This window comes from Oncorhynchus kisutch, unplaced genomic scaffold (genome assembly GCF_002021735.2).
Source record: "Oncorhynchus kisutch isolate 150728-3 unplaced genomic scaffold, Okis_V2 Okis01b-Okis20b_hom, whole genome shotgun sequence".
Classification (NCBI taxonomy): domain Eukaryota; kingdom Metazoa; phylum Chordata; class Actinopteri; order Salmoniformes; family Salmonidae; genus Oncorhynchus; species Oncorhynchus kisutch.
In genome coordinates this window covers 11717464-11731065 of record NW_022261978.1, presented here as the reverse complement: position 1 = coordinate 11731065, position 13602 = coordinate 11717464, and the positions used below count along the sequence as shown (strand labels likewise).

The window sequence follows — 13602 nt, the reverse complement described above, 5'->3', positions numbered from 1 at the left end:
GGAGAGGGGAAAGAGGAGAGGAGAGAGGGGGAAGATGGAGAGGGGAGAGGAGAGAGGGAAGAGGAGAGAGGGAAAGAGAGAAGGGGAAGAGGAGAGGAGAGAGGGGGAAAAGAGGAGAGAGGAGAGAGGGGAAGAGGAGAGGGGAAGAGGAGAGAGGGGGAAGAGGAGAGAGGGGAAGAGGAGAGGAGAGGGGGAAGATAGTGGAGAGAGGGGGAAGATAGTGGAGAGAGGAGGTAGAGAGGAGAGAGAGGAGGTAGAGAGGAGAGAAGGGGAAGAGAAAGGGATGATAAATTATTATAGAGAGCTATGGCTGAAATAACAGAGGATCGAGAATAAAACCCTGAGGAACACCACATTATCTATCTATTCCTAGAATAGAACCCTGAGGAACACCACATTCTATCTATTCCTAGAATAGAACCCTGAGGAACACCACATTCTATCTATTCCTAGAATAGAACCCTGAGGAACACCACATTCTATCTATTCCTAGAATAGAACCCTGAGGGACACCACATTCTATCTATTCCTAGAATAGAACCCTGAGGAACACCACGTTCTATCTATTCCTAGAATAGAACCCTGAGGAACACCACATTCTATCTATCTATTCCTAGAATAGAACCCTGAGGAACACCACATTCTATCTATTCCTAGAATAGAACCCTGAGGAACACCACATTCTATATATTTGTAGAATAGAACCCTGAGGAACACCACATTCTATCTATTCCTAGAATAGAACCCTGAGGAACACCACATTATATCTATCTATTCCTAGAATAGAACCCTGAGGAACACCACATTATATCTATCTATTCCTAGAATAGACCCCAGAGGAACACCACATTCTATCTATATATTCCTAGAATAGAACCCTGAGGAACACCACATTCTATCTATTCCTAGAATAGAACCCTGAGGAACACCACATTCTATCTATTCCTAGAATAGAACCCAGAGGAACACCACATTCTATCTATTCCTAGAATAGAACCCAGAGGAACACCACATTCTATCTATTCCTAGAATAGAACCCAGAGGAACACCACATTCTATCTATCTATTCCTAGAATAGAACCCTGAGGAACACCACATTCTATCTATCTATTCCTAGAATAGAACCCTGAGGAACACCACATTCTATCTATCTATTCCTAGAATAGACCCCAGAGGAACACCACATTCTATATATATATTCCTAGAATAGAACCCAGAGGAACACCACATTCTATTATTCCTAGAAAAGAACCCTGAGGAACACCACATTCTATCCATTTGTAGAATAGAACCCTGAGGAACACAACATTCTATCTATTCCTAGAATAGAACCCTGAGGAAGACCACATTCTATCTATTCCTAGAATAGAACCCTGAGGAACACCACATTCTATCTATTCCTAGAATAGAACCATGAGGACACCACATTCTATCTATTCCTAGAATAGAACCCTGTGGAACACCACATTCTATCTATTCCTAGAATAGAACCTGAGGAACACCACATTCTATCTATTCCTAGAATAGAACCCTGTGGAACACCACATTCTAATCTATTCCTAGAATAGAACCCTGTGGAACACCACATTCTATCTATTCCTAGAATAGAACCCTGTGGAACACCACATTCTATCTATTCCTAGAATAGAACCCTGTGGAACACCACATTCTATCTATTCCTAGAATAGAACCCAAAGGAACACCACAATTCTATCTGTTCCTAGAATAGAACCCAAAGGAACACCAACATTCTATCTAAGCCCAGGTTTTGTGTGTGTACCTCATACTGGCTGAGGGATTAGTTTATGCGGGGGACGTGTATGTGTACCTCGTACTGGCTGTGGGGGTAGTTGATGCGTGGGACGTGTGTGTGAGCAAACAGGAAGTGGAAAGCTGCGGGGAGGAAGGGCTGGTATCGCAGCAGAGAGAAGTTTTGTCCTTGCAGCATGGCCTGGGTCAACCCGTCTGAGAAGCCCAACCAATCCAGAGCCTGACACACTCTGCCAAGACCGGGGGTCTTCACCACGCATAGACAGGAAGTTATCATAGAGACCCTGGGAACAAAGAGAGAGAGGAGAGAGATGAGGAGACGAAGAGATAGAGAGAGAGGATCCGGGAGCAAAGAGAGAGAGAGAGAGGGCAGACAAGCAGAGAGGAGATAGAGAGGGGGAGGGGAGATGAGAAGGAGGGAGAGACAGAGAAGGAGACTAGAGGGGGAGAGATGACGAGGAGGGAGAGACGGTAGAGAGACAGCCGATGAGAGAAGAGAGACGAGAGAGATCGAGAGAGGATGGAGGAGGGACAGAGAGAGGAAAGAGGGGGACCAGGAGGAGAGATCGAGGAGAGAGAGAGAGAGAGAGAGATGGAGGAGGGACAGAGAGAGAGAAAGAGGGGGACAGAGAGAGATGGAGGAGGGAGGAGGGGGAGAGTGAGAGAGAAAGAGGGGGACAGAGAGAGAGAGAGAGAGAGAGAGAGAGAGAGAGAGAGATGGAGGGACAGAGAGAGAGAAAGAGGGGGACAGAGAGAGATCGAGGAGAGAGAGAGAGAAAGAGAGATGGAGGAGGGACAGAGAGAGAGAAAGAGGGGGACAGAGAGAGATGGAGGAGGGAGGAGGGGGAGAGTGAGAGAGAAGAGGGGACAGAGAGAGAGAAGAGAGAGAGAGAGAGAGAGAGAGAGATGGAGGGGACAGAGAGAGAGAAAGAGGGGGACAGAGAGAGATCGAGGAGAGAGAGAGAGAGAGAGATGGAGGAGGGACAGAGAGAGAGAAAGAGGGGGACAGAGAGAGATGGAGGAGGGAGGAGGGAGAGAGAGAGAGAGAAAGAGGGGGACAGAGAGAGAGATGAGAGAGAGATGAGAGAGAGAGACTCGAGAGAGAGAGAGAGAGAGAGAGAGAGAGGAGAGAGATGAGAGAGAGAGAGAGAGAGAGATGAGAGAGAGAGAGAGAGAGAGAGAGAGATGGAGAGGGACAGAGAGAGAGAAAGAGGGACAGAGAGAGATCGAGAGAGAGAGAGGAAGAGAGAGAGATGGAGGAGGGACAGAGAGAGATCGAGGAAGAGAGAGAGAAAGAGGGGGACAGAGAGAGATCGAGGAGGAGAGAGAGAGAAAGAGGGGGACAGAGAGAGATCGAGGAGGAGGAGGGACAGATGTTAATAGAGGATAGGTCCCTAACCTAACAATAGCAACATGTTCTCTGATTAGATTTCTCCATTTAAAAAGTGGAACACATTCTACCAGGATATACATTCTCCAGACGACATCTCATCCTCATAAAGACAGATGGAGGGAGACAGAGAGGGAGGAGGGAGACAGAGAGAGAGAGAGGGAGGAGGAGGGAGACAGAGAGAGAGAGAGGTTGCTGTGTCCTGCTGTGTGCTGTCCTACTGTCCTACTGCCCTGCTGTCCTACTGCGTGCTGTCCTACTGTCCTACTGTATACTGTCATACTATGTGCTGTGCTACTGTCCTACTGTCCTGCTATGCTACTGTCCTAGTATGTGATGTCCTACTGTGTGCTGTCCTGCTGTATACTGTCCTACTGTATGCTGTCCTGCTGTGTGCTGTCATGATGTGTTCTGTCCTACTGCGTGCTGTCCTAATGTATACTGTCCTACTGTGTGCTGTCTTGCTGTGTGCTGTCCTACTGTGTTCTGTCCTACTGCGTGCTGTCCTAATGTATACTGTCCTACTGTGTGCTGTCCTACTGTCCTGCAGTCTTACTGTGTGCTGTCCTACTGTGTGATGTCCTGCTGTGTGCTGTCCTACTGTATGCTGTCCTACTGTATGCTGTCCTACTGTCCTGCTGTGTGCTGTCCTGCTGTGTGCTGTCCTACTGTCCTGCTGTGTGCTATCCTACTGTATGCTGTCCTACTGTATGCTGTCCTACTGTGTGCTGTCCTACTGTATGCTGTCCTACTGTCCTGCTGTGTGCTGTCCTGCTGTGTGCTGTCCTGCTGTGTGCTGTCCTACTGTGTGCTGTCCTACTGTCCTACTGTGTGCTGTCCTGCTGTGTGCTGTCCTGCTGTGTGCTGTCCTACTGTATGCTGTCCTACTGTCCTACTGTATACTGTCCTGCTGTGTGCTGTCCTGCTGTGTGCTGTCCTGCTGTGTGCTGTCCTACTGTGTGCTGTCCTACTGTCCTACTGTGTGCTGTCCTGCTGTGTGCTGTCCTACTGTCCTACTGTATACTGTCCTGCTGTGTGCTGTCCTACTGTCCTACTGTGTGCTGGCCTACTGTCCTGCTGTGTGCTGTCTACTGTCCTACTGTGTGCTGTCCTACTGTGTGCTGTCCTGCTGTGTGCTGTCCTACTGTCCTACTGTGTGCTGTATACTGTCCTACTGTCATGCTGTATACTGTCCGGCTGTATACTGTGTGCTGTCCTACTGTCCTGCTGTGTGCTGTCCTACTGTCCTGCTGTGTGCTGTCCTACGGTCCTGCTGTGTGCTGTCCTACTGTCCTGCTGTCTGCTGTCCTACGGTCCTGCTGTGTGCTGTCCTACTCTCTGCTGCCCTACTGTGTGCTGTCCTACTGTCATACTGCATGCTGTCCTGCTGTCCTACTGTCCTGCTGTCCTGCTGTGTGCTGTTCTACTGTCCTGTTGTGTGCTGTCTTACTGTGTGCTGTCCTACTGTGTGCTGTCCTACTGTGTGCTGTCCTGCTGTCCTACTGTATACTATCCTACTGTCCTGTTGTGTGCTGTCCTACTGTCCTACTGTCCTACTGTGTGCTGTCCTACTGTGTGCTGTCCTACTGTGTGCTGTCCTACTGTGTACTGTCCTGCTGTGTGCAGTCCTGCTGTCCTACTGTGTGCTGTCCTACTGTGTGCGGTCTTACAGTGTGCTGTCCTGCTGTCCTACTGTATACTGTCCTACAGTGTGCTGTCCTACTGTGTGCTGTCCTGCTGTACACTGTCCTGCTGTGTGCTGTCCTACTGTGTGCTGTCCTGCTGTCCTACTGTCCTGCTATATACTGTCCTGCTGTGTGCTGTCCTACTATGTGTGGTCTTACTGTGTGCTGTCCTGGTGTATACTGTCCTACTGTATACTGTCCTACTGTGTGCTGTCCTACTGTGTGCTGTCCTACTGTGTGCTGTCCTACTGTGTGCTGTCCTACTGTGTGCTGTCCTACTGTGTGCTGTCCTACTGTGTGCTGTCCTACTGTATACTGTCCTACTGTCCTGCCGTGTGCTGTCCTACTGTCCTGCTGTGTGCTGTCCTGCTGTATACTGTCCTACTATGTGCTGTCCTACTGTCCTGCTGTGTGCTGTCCTACTGTATACTGTCCTACTGTGTGCTGTCCTGCTGTGTACTGTCCTACTGTGTGCTGTCCTGCTGTGTGCTGTCCTACTGTGTGCTGTCCTGCTGTGTGCTGTCCTGCTGTGTGCTGTCCTGCTGTGTACTGTCCTGCTTTATACTGTCCTACTGTGTGCTGTCCTACTGTGTGCTGTCCTGCTGTATGCTGTCCTACTGTGTGCTGTCCTGCTGTATGCTGTCCTACTGTGTGCTGTCCTGCTGTATACTGTCCTACTGTGTGCTGTCCTGCTGTATACTGTCCTACTGTGTGCTGTCCTGCTGTATACTGTCCTGCTGTGTACTGTCCTGCTGTATACCGTCCTACTGTGTGCTGTCCTGCTGTATACTGTCCTACTGTGTGCTGTCCATCGTCTGTCACATCACGATGTCGTCACCATCAACCATGGCTTTCAATCATCATAGTAATATCACCCAACCCTAGGGACTGTGTGTGTGTGGTGTGGTACCTGTGTGAGTTTGTCGTGCTCTCCGGTGGAAGAGGCCAGGTGAAGGATGTGCTGTAGTCTCTCGGCCCGCCTCCTTCTCTAAGTCCCTCTTCCAGCTCCTCGCCCACACGCTTCCTATACACCAAATATGGTCAACCAGGAAGACACCAAATATGGTCAACCAGGAAGACAAATAGTTACAGTGCAGTTTGAAGCCTGAAATGTGGCAAAAGGTCGCAAAGTTCAAGGGGGCCGAATACTTTCGCAAGGCACTGTAGTTATGGTTCTCAAAAGCATAGTTTGTTATAATACCGTTTGATGCGCGGCAGTTGGAAGATCTCCTGCCAGAGGTTGAACAGTCCTTTATTCTGATCCTTCTGACCGATCCTCATGGACTGGACCGACTGCACGTCCAGCTGTCTCTTCCCTCGACCGTGGAGGAACTACAACACAACACATTAACACGTCCAGCTGTCTCTTCCCCCGACCGTGGAGGAACTACAACACATTAACACGTCCAGCTGTCTCTAACCTCGACCGTGGAGGAACTACAACACATTAACACATCCAGCTGTCTCTAACCTCGACCGTGGAGGAACTACAACACAACACATTAACACGTCCAGCTGTCTCTAACCTCGGCCGTGGAGGAACTACAACACATTAACACGTCCAGCTGTCTCTAACCTCGACCGTGGAGGAACTACAACACAACACATTAACACGTCCAACTGTCTCTAACCTCGACCGTGGAGGAACTACAACACAACACATTAACACGTCCAGCTGTCTCTTCCCCCGACCGTGGAGGAACTACAACACATTAACACGTCCAGCTGTCTCTAACCTCGACCGTGGAGGAACTACAACACATTAACACGTCCAGCTGTCTCTAACCTCGACCGTGGAGGAACTACAACACATTAACACGTCCAGCTGTCTCTAACCTCGACCGTGGAGGAACTACAACACATTAACACATCCAGCTGTCTCTAACCTCGACCGTGGAGGAACTACAACACAACACATTAACACGTCCAGCTGTCTCTAACCTCGGCCGTGGAGGAACTACAACACATTAACACGTCCAGCTGTCTCTAACCTCGACCGTGGAGGAACTACAACACATTAACACGTCCAGCTGTCTCTAACCTCGACCGTGGAGGAACTACAACACAACACATTAACACGTCCAGCTGTCTCTAACCTCGACCGTGGAGGAACTGTTTGGCCCTGTCCGGGGGTGTCCTCGGATGGGGCCACAGTGTCTCCTGACCCCTCCTGTCTCAGCCTCCAGTATTTATGCTGCAGTAGTTTATGTGTCGGGGGGCTGGGGTCAGTTTGTTATATCTGGAGTACTTCTCCTGTCCTATTCGGTGTCCTGTGTGAATCTAAGTGTGCGTTCTCTAATTCTCTCCTTCTCTCTTTCTTTCTCTCTCTCGGAGGACCTGAGCCCTAGGACGATGCCCCAGGACTACCTGACATGATGACTCCTTGCTGTCCCCAGTCCACCTGGCCATGCTGCTGTTCCAGTTTCAACTGACCTGAGCCCTAGGACCATGCCCCAGGACTACCTGACATGATGACTCCTTGCTGTCCCCAGTCTACCTGGCCATGCTGCTGCTCCAGTTTCAACTTCCACCTGACTGTGCTGCTGCTCTAGTTTCAACTGTTCTGCCTTATTATTATTCGACCATGCTGGTCATTTATGAACATTGAACATCTTGACCATGTTCTGTTATAATCTCCACCCGGCACAGCCAGAAGAGGACTGGCCACCCCACATAGCCTGGTTCCTCTCTAGGTTTCTTCCTAGGTATTGGCCTTTCTAGGGAGTTTTTCCTAGCCACCGTGCTTCTCCACCTGCATTGCTTGCTGTTTGGGGTTTTAGGCTGGGTTTCTGTACAGCACTTTGAGATATCAGCTGATGTACGAAGGGCTATATATATAAATTTGATTTGATTTGATTTGACTACAACACAACACATTAACACGTCCAGCTGTCTCTAACCTCGACCGTGGAGGAACTACAACACAACACACATCTAGCGGTCTCTTCCCTTTACCAATTGTATGTGTATTTATTACAGATCCTATTTAGTTCCTGACAATCTGATTATCCTGCTGCATCAGTTACCTGATGTGGAATAGAGTTCCATGTAGTCATGGCTCTATGTAGTACTGTGGAATATAGTTCCATGTAGTCATGGCTCTATGTAGCACTGTGGAATAGAGTTCCATGTAGTCATGGCTCTATGTAGCACTGTGGAATAGAGTTCCATGTAGTCATGGCTCTATGTAGCACTGTGGAATAGAGTTCCATGTAGTCATGGTTCTATGTAGTACTGTGGAATAGAGTTCCATGTAGTCATGGCTCTATGTAGCACTGTGGAATAGAGTTCCATGTAGTCATGGCTCTATGTAGTACTGTGGAATAGAGTTCCATGTAGTCATGGCTCTATGTAGCACTGTGGAATAGAGTTCCATGTAGTCATGGCTCTATGTAGTACTGTGGAATAGAGTTCCATGTAGTCATGGCTCTATGTAGCACTGTGGAATAGAGTTCCATGTAGTCATGGCTCTATGTAGTACCGTGGAATAGAGTTCCATGTAGTCATGGCTCTATGTAGTACTGTGGAATAGAGTTCCATGTAGTCATGGCTCTATGTAGTACTGTGGAATAGAGTTCCATGTAGTCATGGCTCTATGTAGTACTGTGGAATAGAGTTCCATGTAGTCATGGCTCTATGTAGTACTGTGCGCCTCCCATAGTCTGTGCTGGACTTGGGGACTGTGAAGAGACCTCTGGTGGCATGTCTTGTGGGGTATGAATGGGTGTCTAAGCTGTGTGCCAGTAGTTTAAACAGACCTCTGGTGGCATGTCTTGTGGGGTATGAATGGGTGTCTAAGCTGTGTGCCAGTAGTTTAAACAGACCTCTGGTGGCATGTCTTGTGGGGTATGAATGGGTGTCTAAGCTGTGTGCCAGTAGTTTAAACAGACAGTTCGGTTCATTCAGCTTGTCAACACCTCATTCAAAAACAAGTAGCGATGAAGTCAATCTCTCCTCCACTTTGAGCCAGGAGAGATTGTCATTAATGTTAGCTCTCTGTGTACTTTTAAGAGCCAGCCGTGCTGCTCTGTTCTGAGCCAATTGTAATTTTCCCAAGTCCCTCTATGAGGCACCTGACCACACTACTGAACAGTAGTCTAGGTGGGACCAAACTAGGGCCTGTAGGACCTGCCTTGTTGATAGTGTTGTTAAGAAGGTAGAAACTAGGACCTGCCTTGTTGATAGTGTTGTTAAGAAGGTAGAAACTAGGACCTGCCTTGTTGATAATGCTGTTAAGAAGGTAGAAACTAGGACCTACCTTGTTGATAGTGCTGTTAAGAAGGTAAAATCTAGGACTTGCCTTGTTGATAGTGTTAAGAAGGTAGAAACTAGGGCCTGTAGGACCTGCCTTGTTGATAGTTTTGTTAAGAAGGTAGAAACTAGGGCCTGTGGGACCTGCCTTGTTGATAGTATTGTTAAGAAGGTAGAAACTAGGGCCTGTGGGACCTGCCTTGTTGATAGTTTTGTTAAGAAGGTAGAAACTAGGGCCTGTAGGACCTGCCTTGTGGACAGTGTTGTTAAGAAGGTAGAAACTAGGGCCTGTGGGACCTGCCTTGTTGATAGTATTGTTAAGAAGGTAGAAACTAGGACCTGCCTTGTTGATAGTGTTGTTAAGAAGGTAGAAACTAGGGCCTACAGGCAGAGCAGCGCTTTATGGACAGACTTCTCCCCATCTTAACTACTGTTGTATCAATATGTTCTGAAACTGACGACAGGCTCTTTGTTAAGTGTTACAGTGATTTATTATGGACAGACTTCCCTCCATCTTAACTTCACTAGGGTAGGGGGCAGCATTCGGAATCTTGGATGAAAAGCGTGAATTAAAGCCCAAATTAAACTGCCTGCTACTCAGGCCGAGAAGCTAGGACATGCATATAATTAGTAGATTTGGATGGAAAATATAAAGTTTCCAAAACTGTTAAAATAATGTCTGTGAGTATAACAGAACTGATATGGCGAAAACCTGAGGAAAATCCATCCAGGAAGGACTATTATTTTGAAAGGCTGTTTTTCCATTGAAAGCCTATCCACCATACAAAGACTTAGGACCCAGGTCACGATCTCTATGGCTTCTTCTACATGTGGTCATTCTTTAGGCATTGTTTCAGGCTTTTACTCTGAAAAATGAGGGAGATACATCACTTTCAATCAGTAGCCAGTGGACATCTCCATTCATCAGCCATGATGCGCCCTGATCAGACAGACAGGTTCTTGTTTCTCCTTTCCTATTGCCGAAGCTTTTGTCCGGTTGAAATATTATTGATTATTTATGACAAAAACAACCGGAGGATAGATTTTAAACATTGTTTGGCATGTTTCTACTAACTTTATTGTACTTTTTAAAACTTTTCGTCAGGACTTATATACATCTTTAAAATGGTGTATAATACTTGTATATGTTTTCAGGAATTTTAATTACGGGATTTCTGTTGTTTTGAATTTGGCGCTCTGCAATTTCACTGGCTGTTATCGAGGTGGGACGCTACCATAGAGGTTAGCTATATATAGTGATTTATAACGGACAGACCTCCCCCCATCTTAACTACTGTTGTATCAACATGTTCTGAAACTGACTGCAGGATCTTTGTTAAGTGTTACAGTGATTTATAAATGGACAGACTTCTCCCCATCTTAACTACTGTTGTATCAATATGATTTCCCTTGCTGTAGCTGACCTGTAGTGTTGAGTCATCAACATACATAGACACACAGGGGTGGCAGGTAGCCTATCAGGGGTGGGATGAAGAAATCAGTCCTGCGTAGAACTCTAGTTCAAATGCAGCCTTTAACATTGACTGAAATAGCAGCAGGTTGCCTAGTGGTAAAGAGCATGGTTTACTAAGGGTTGGTAACAGGCTAATTGGTCGTCATGTTAGGGTTGGTAACAGGCTGATTGGTCGGCTATTTGAGCCAGTAAAGAGGGCTTTACTATTCTTAGGTAGCAGAATGACTTTAGCTTCCCTCCAGGCCTGAGGGAACATACTTTCTAGTAGGCTTGGATTGAAGATACGGCAGATAGAGGACGATATTGCCACTCCTCTCATTCTCAGTCATTTTCCATCCCAGTTGTCAACTGTGAGTTAATGTGTACAGACAGGTGTTCCTCAGGGGTCAGTGTTTGGACCCTTGATATTGTTGTAATACATGGTAGCTCTTATAATCTGGAAACACAGTGTGCAATTGGTTTGCTGTGTGTGTGTGTGTGTGTGTGTATATGTACCTGCAGTGTGTTTATGCAGGATCTGATGTCGTTGTCCGTCTTCTCACAGAGAGCCATCAGAGTCCCCATGTCAGCCTTCATACCCTGACCCCTGGAGATCTAACCCACACATTAACATAAAGACCCCCATCATGGCTGTTCTGACATGTCAGCCTTCATGACCCCTGGAGATCTAACCCACACATTAACATAAATACCCCCATCATGGCTGGTCTGACATGTCAGTCTTCATGACCCCTGACCCCTGGAGATCTAACCCACACATTAACATAAAGACCCCCATCATGGCTGGTCTGACATGTCAGTCTTCATGACCCCTGACCCCTGGAGATCTAACCCACACATTAACATAAAGACCCCCATCATGGCTGTTCTGACATGTCAGTCTTCATGACCCCTGACCCCTGGAGATCTAACCCACACATTAACATAAAGACCCCCATCATGGCTGTTCTGACATGTCAGTCTTCATGAACCCTGACCCCTGGAGATCTAACCCACACATTAACATAAAGACCCCCATCATGGCTGTTCTGACATGTCAGTCTTCATGACCCCTGACCCCTGGAGATCTAACCCACACATTAACATAAAGACCCCCATCATGGCTGTTCTGACATGTCAGTCTTCATGACCCCTGACCCCTGGAGATCTAACCCACACATTAACATAAAGACCCCCATCATGGCTGTTCTGACATGTCAGCCTTCATGACCCCTGGAGATCTAACCCACACATTAACATAAATACCCCCATCATGGCTGGTCTGACATGTCAGTCTTCATGACCCCTGACCCCTGGAGATCTAACCCACACATTAACATAAAGACCCCCATCATGGCTGGTCTGACATGTCAGTCTTCATGACCCCTGACCCCTGGAGATCTAACCCACACATTAACATAAAGACCCCCATCATGGCTGTTCTGACATGTCAGTCTTCATGACCCCTGACCCCTGGAGATCTAACCCACACATTAACATAAAGACCCCCATCATGGCTGTTCTGACATGTCAGCCTTCATGACCCCTGGAGATCTAACCCACACATTAACATAAATACCCCCATCATGGCTGGTCTGACATGTCAGTCTTCATGACCCCTGACCCCTGGAGATCTAACCCACACATTAACATAAAGACCCCCATCATGGCTGGTCTGACATGTCAGTCTTCATGACCCCTGACCCCTGGAGATCTAACCCACACATTAACATAAAGACCCCCATCATGGCTGTTCTGACATGTCAGTCTTCATGACCCCTGACCCCTGGAGATCTAACCCACACATTAACATAAAGACCCCCATCATGGCTGTTCTGACATGTCAGTCTTCATGAACCCTGACCCCTGGAGATCTAACCCACACATTAACATAAAGACCCCCATCATGGCTGGTCTGACATGTCAGTCTTCATGACCCCTGACCCCTGGAGATCTAACCCACACATTAACATAAAGACCCCCATCATGGCTGTTCTGACATGTCAGTCTTCATGACCCCTGACCCCTGGAGATCTAACCCATACATTAACATAAAGACCCCCATCATGGCTGTTCTGACATGTCAGCCTTCATGACCCCTGACCCCTGGAGATCTAACCCACACATTAACATAAAGACCCCCATCATGGCTGTTCTGACATGTCAGCCTTCATGACCCCTGGAGATCTAACCCACACATTAACATAAATACCCCCATCATGGCTGGTCTGACATGTCAGTCTTCATGACCCCTGACCCCTGGAGATCTAACCCACACATTAACATAAAGACCCCCATCATGGCTGTTCTGACATGTCAGTCTTCATGACCCCTGACCCCTGGAGATCTAACCCATACATTAACATAAAGACCCCCATCATGGCTGTTCTGACATGTCAGTCTTCATGACCCCTGACCCCTGGAGATCTAACCCACACATTAACATAAAGACCCCCATCATGGCTGTTCTGACATGTCAGTCTTCATGACCCCTGACCCCTGGAGATCTAACCCACACATTAACATAAAGACCCCCATCATGGCTGTTCTGACATGTCAGTCTTCATGACCCCTGACCCCTGGAGATCTAACCCACACATTAACATAAAGACCCCCATCATGGCTGTTCTGACATGTCAGTCTTCATGACCCCTGACCCCTGGAGATCTAACCCACACATTAACATAAAGACCCCCATCATGGCTGTTCTGACATGTCAGTCTTCATGACCCCTGACCCCTGGAGATCTAACCCACACATTAACATAAAGACCCCCATCATGGCTGGTCTGACATGTTGCATCACCACTAAGAAAATGAAAACAAAGATTACCTCAGCCAGTCTCTGTGCCAGGCGGGAAGGCTGTGTCTGGGGGAAGGCCAATAGGAACGCCTGCTGCCTCAGAGGCCTCAGGGCTGGAACATACCTGACAGGACAGAGAACCAATCAGATCACAGATAGAGATAAACCCCTCCCCCCTCCGTCTCTTACAGGTCGTTACAGATGCAGATGATTGGTCGGAGAAGGACCGACTCTTTTTTCTTCTTCTTCTT

General features: G+C 47.7%; 1 protein-coding gene across 1 annotated transcript in view; it reads right to left on the bottom strand.

Annotated features, from left to right (window-relative positions):
- Positions 1-13602, bottom strand: part of chtf18 (CTF18, chromosome transmission fidelity factor 18 homolog (S. cerevisiae)) — a 61300-nt gene that overhangs the window by 23677 nt on the left and 24021 nt on the right. Inside the window, 8 exon segments of the mRNA XM_031811171.1 lie at positions 1829-2023; positions 2025-2054; positions 5756-5823; positions 5826-5869; positions 6047-6177; positions 11066-11164; positions 13382-13475; positions 13541-13602. The exon segment at positions 13541-13602 is cut by the window's right edge and continues 75 nt beyond it. Of these exon segments, the coding sequence (XP_031667031.1) occupies positions 1829-2023; positions 2025-2054; positions 5756-5823; positions 5826-5869; positions 6047-6177; positions 11066-11164; positions 13382-13475; positions 13541-13602 (723 nt within the window).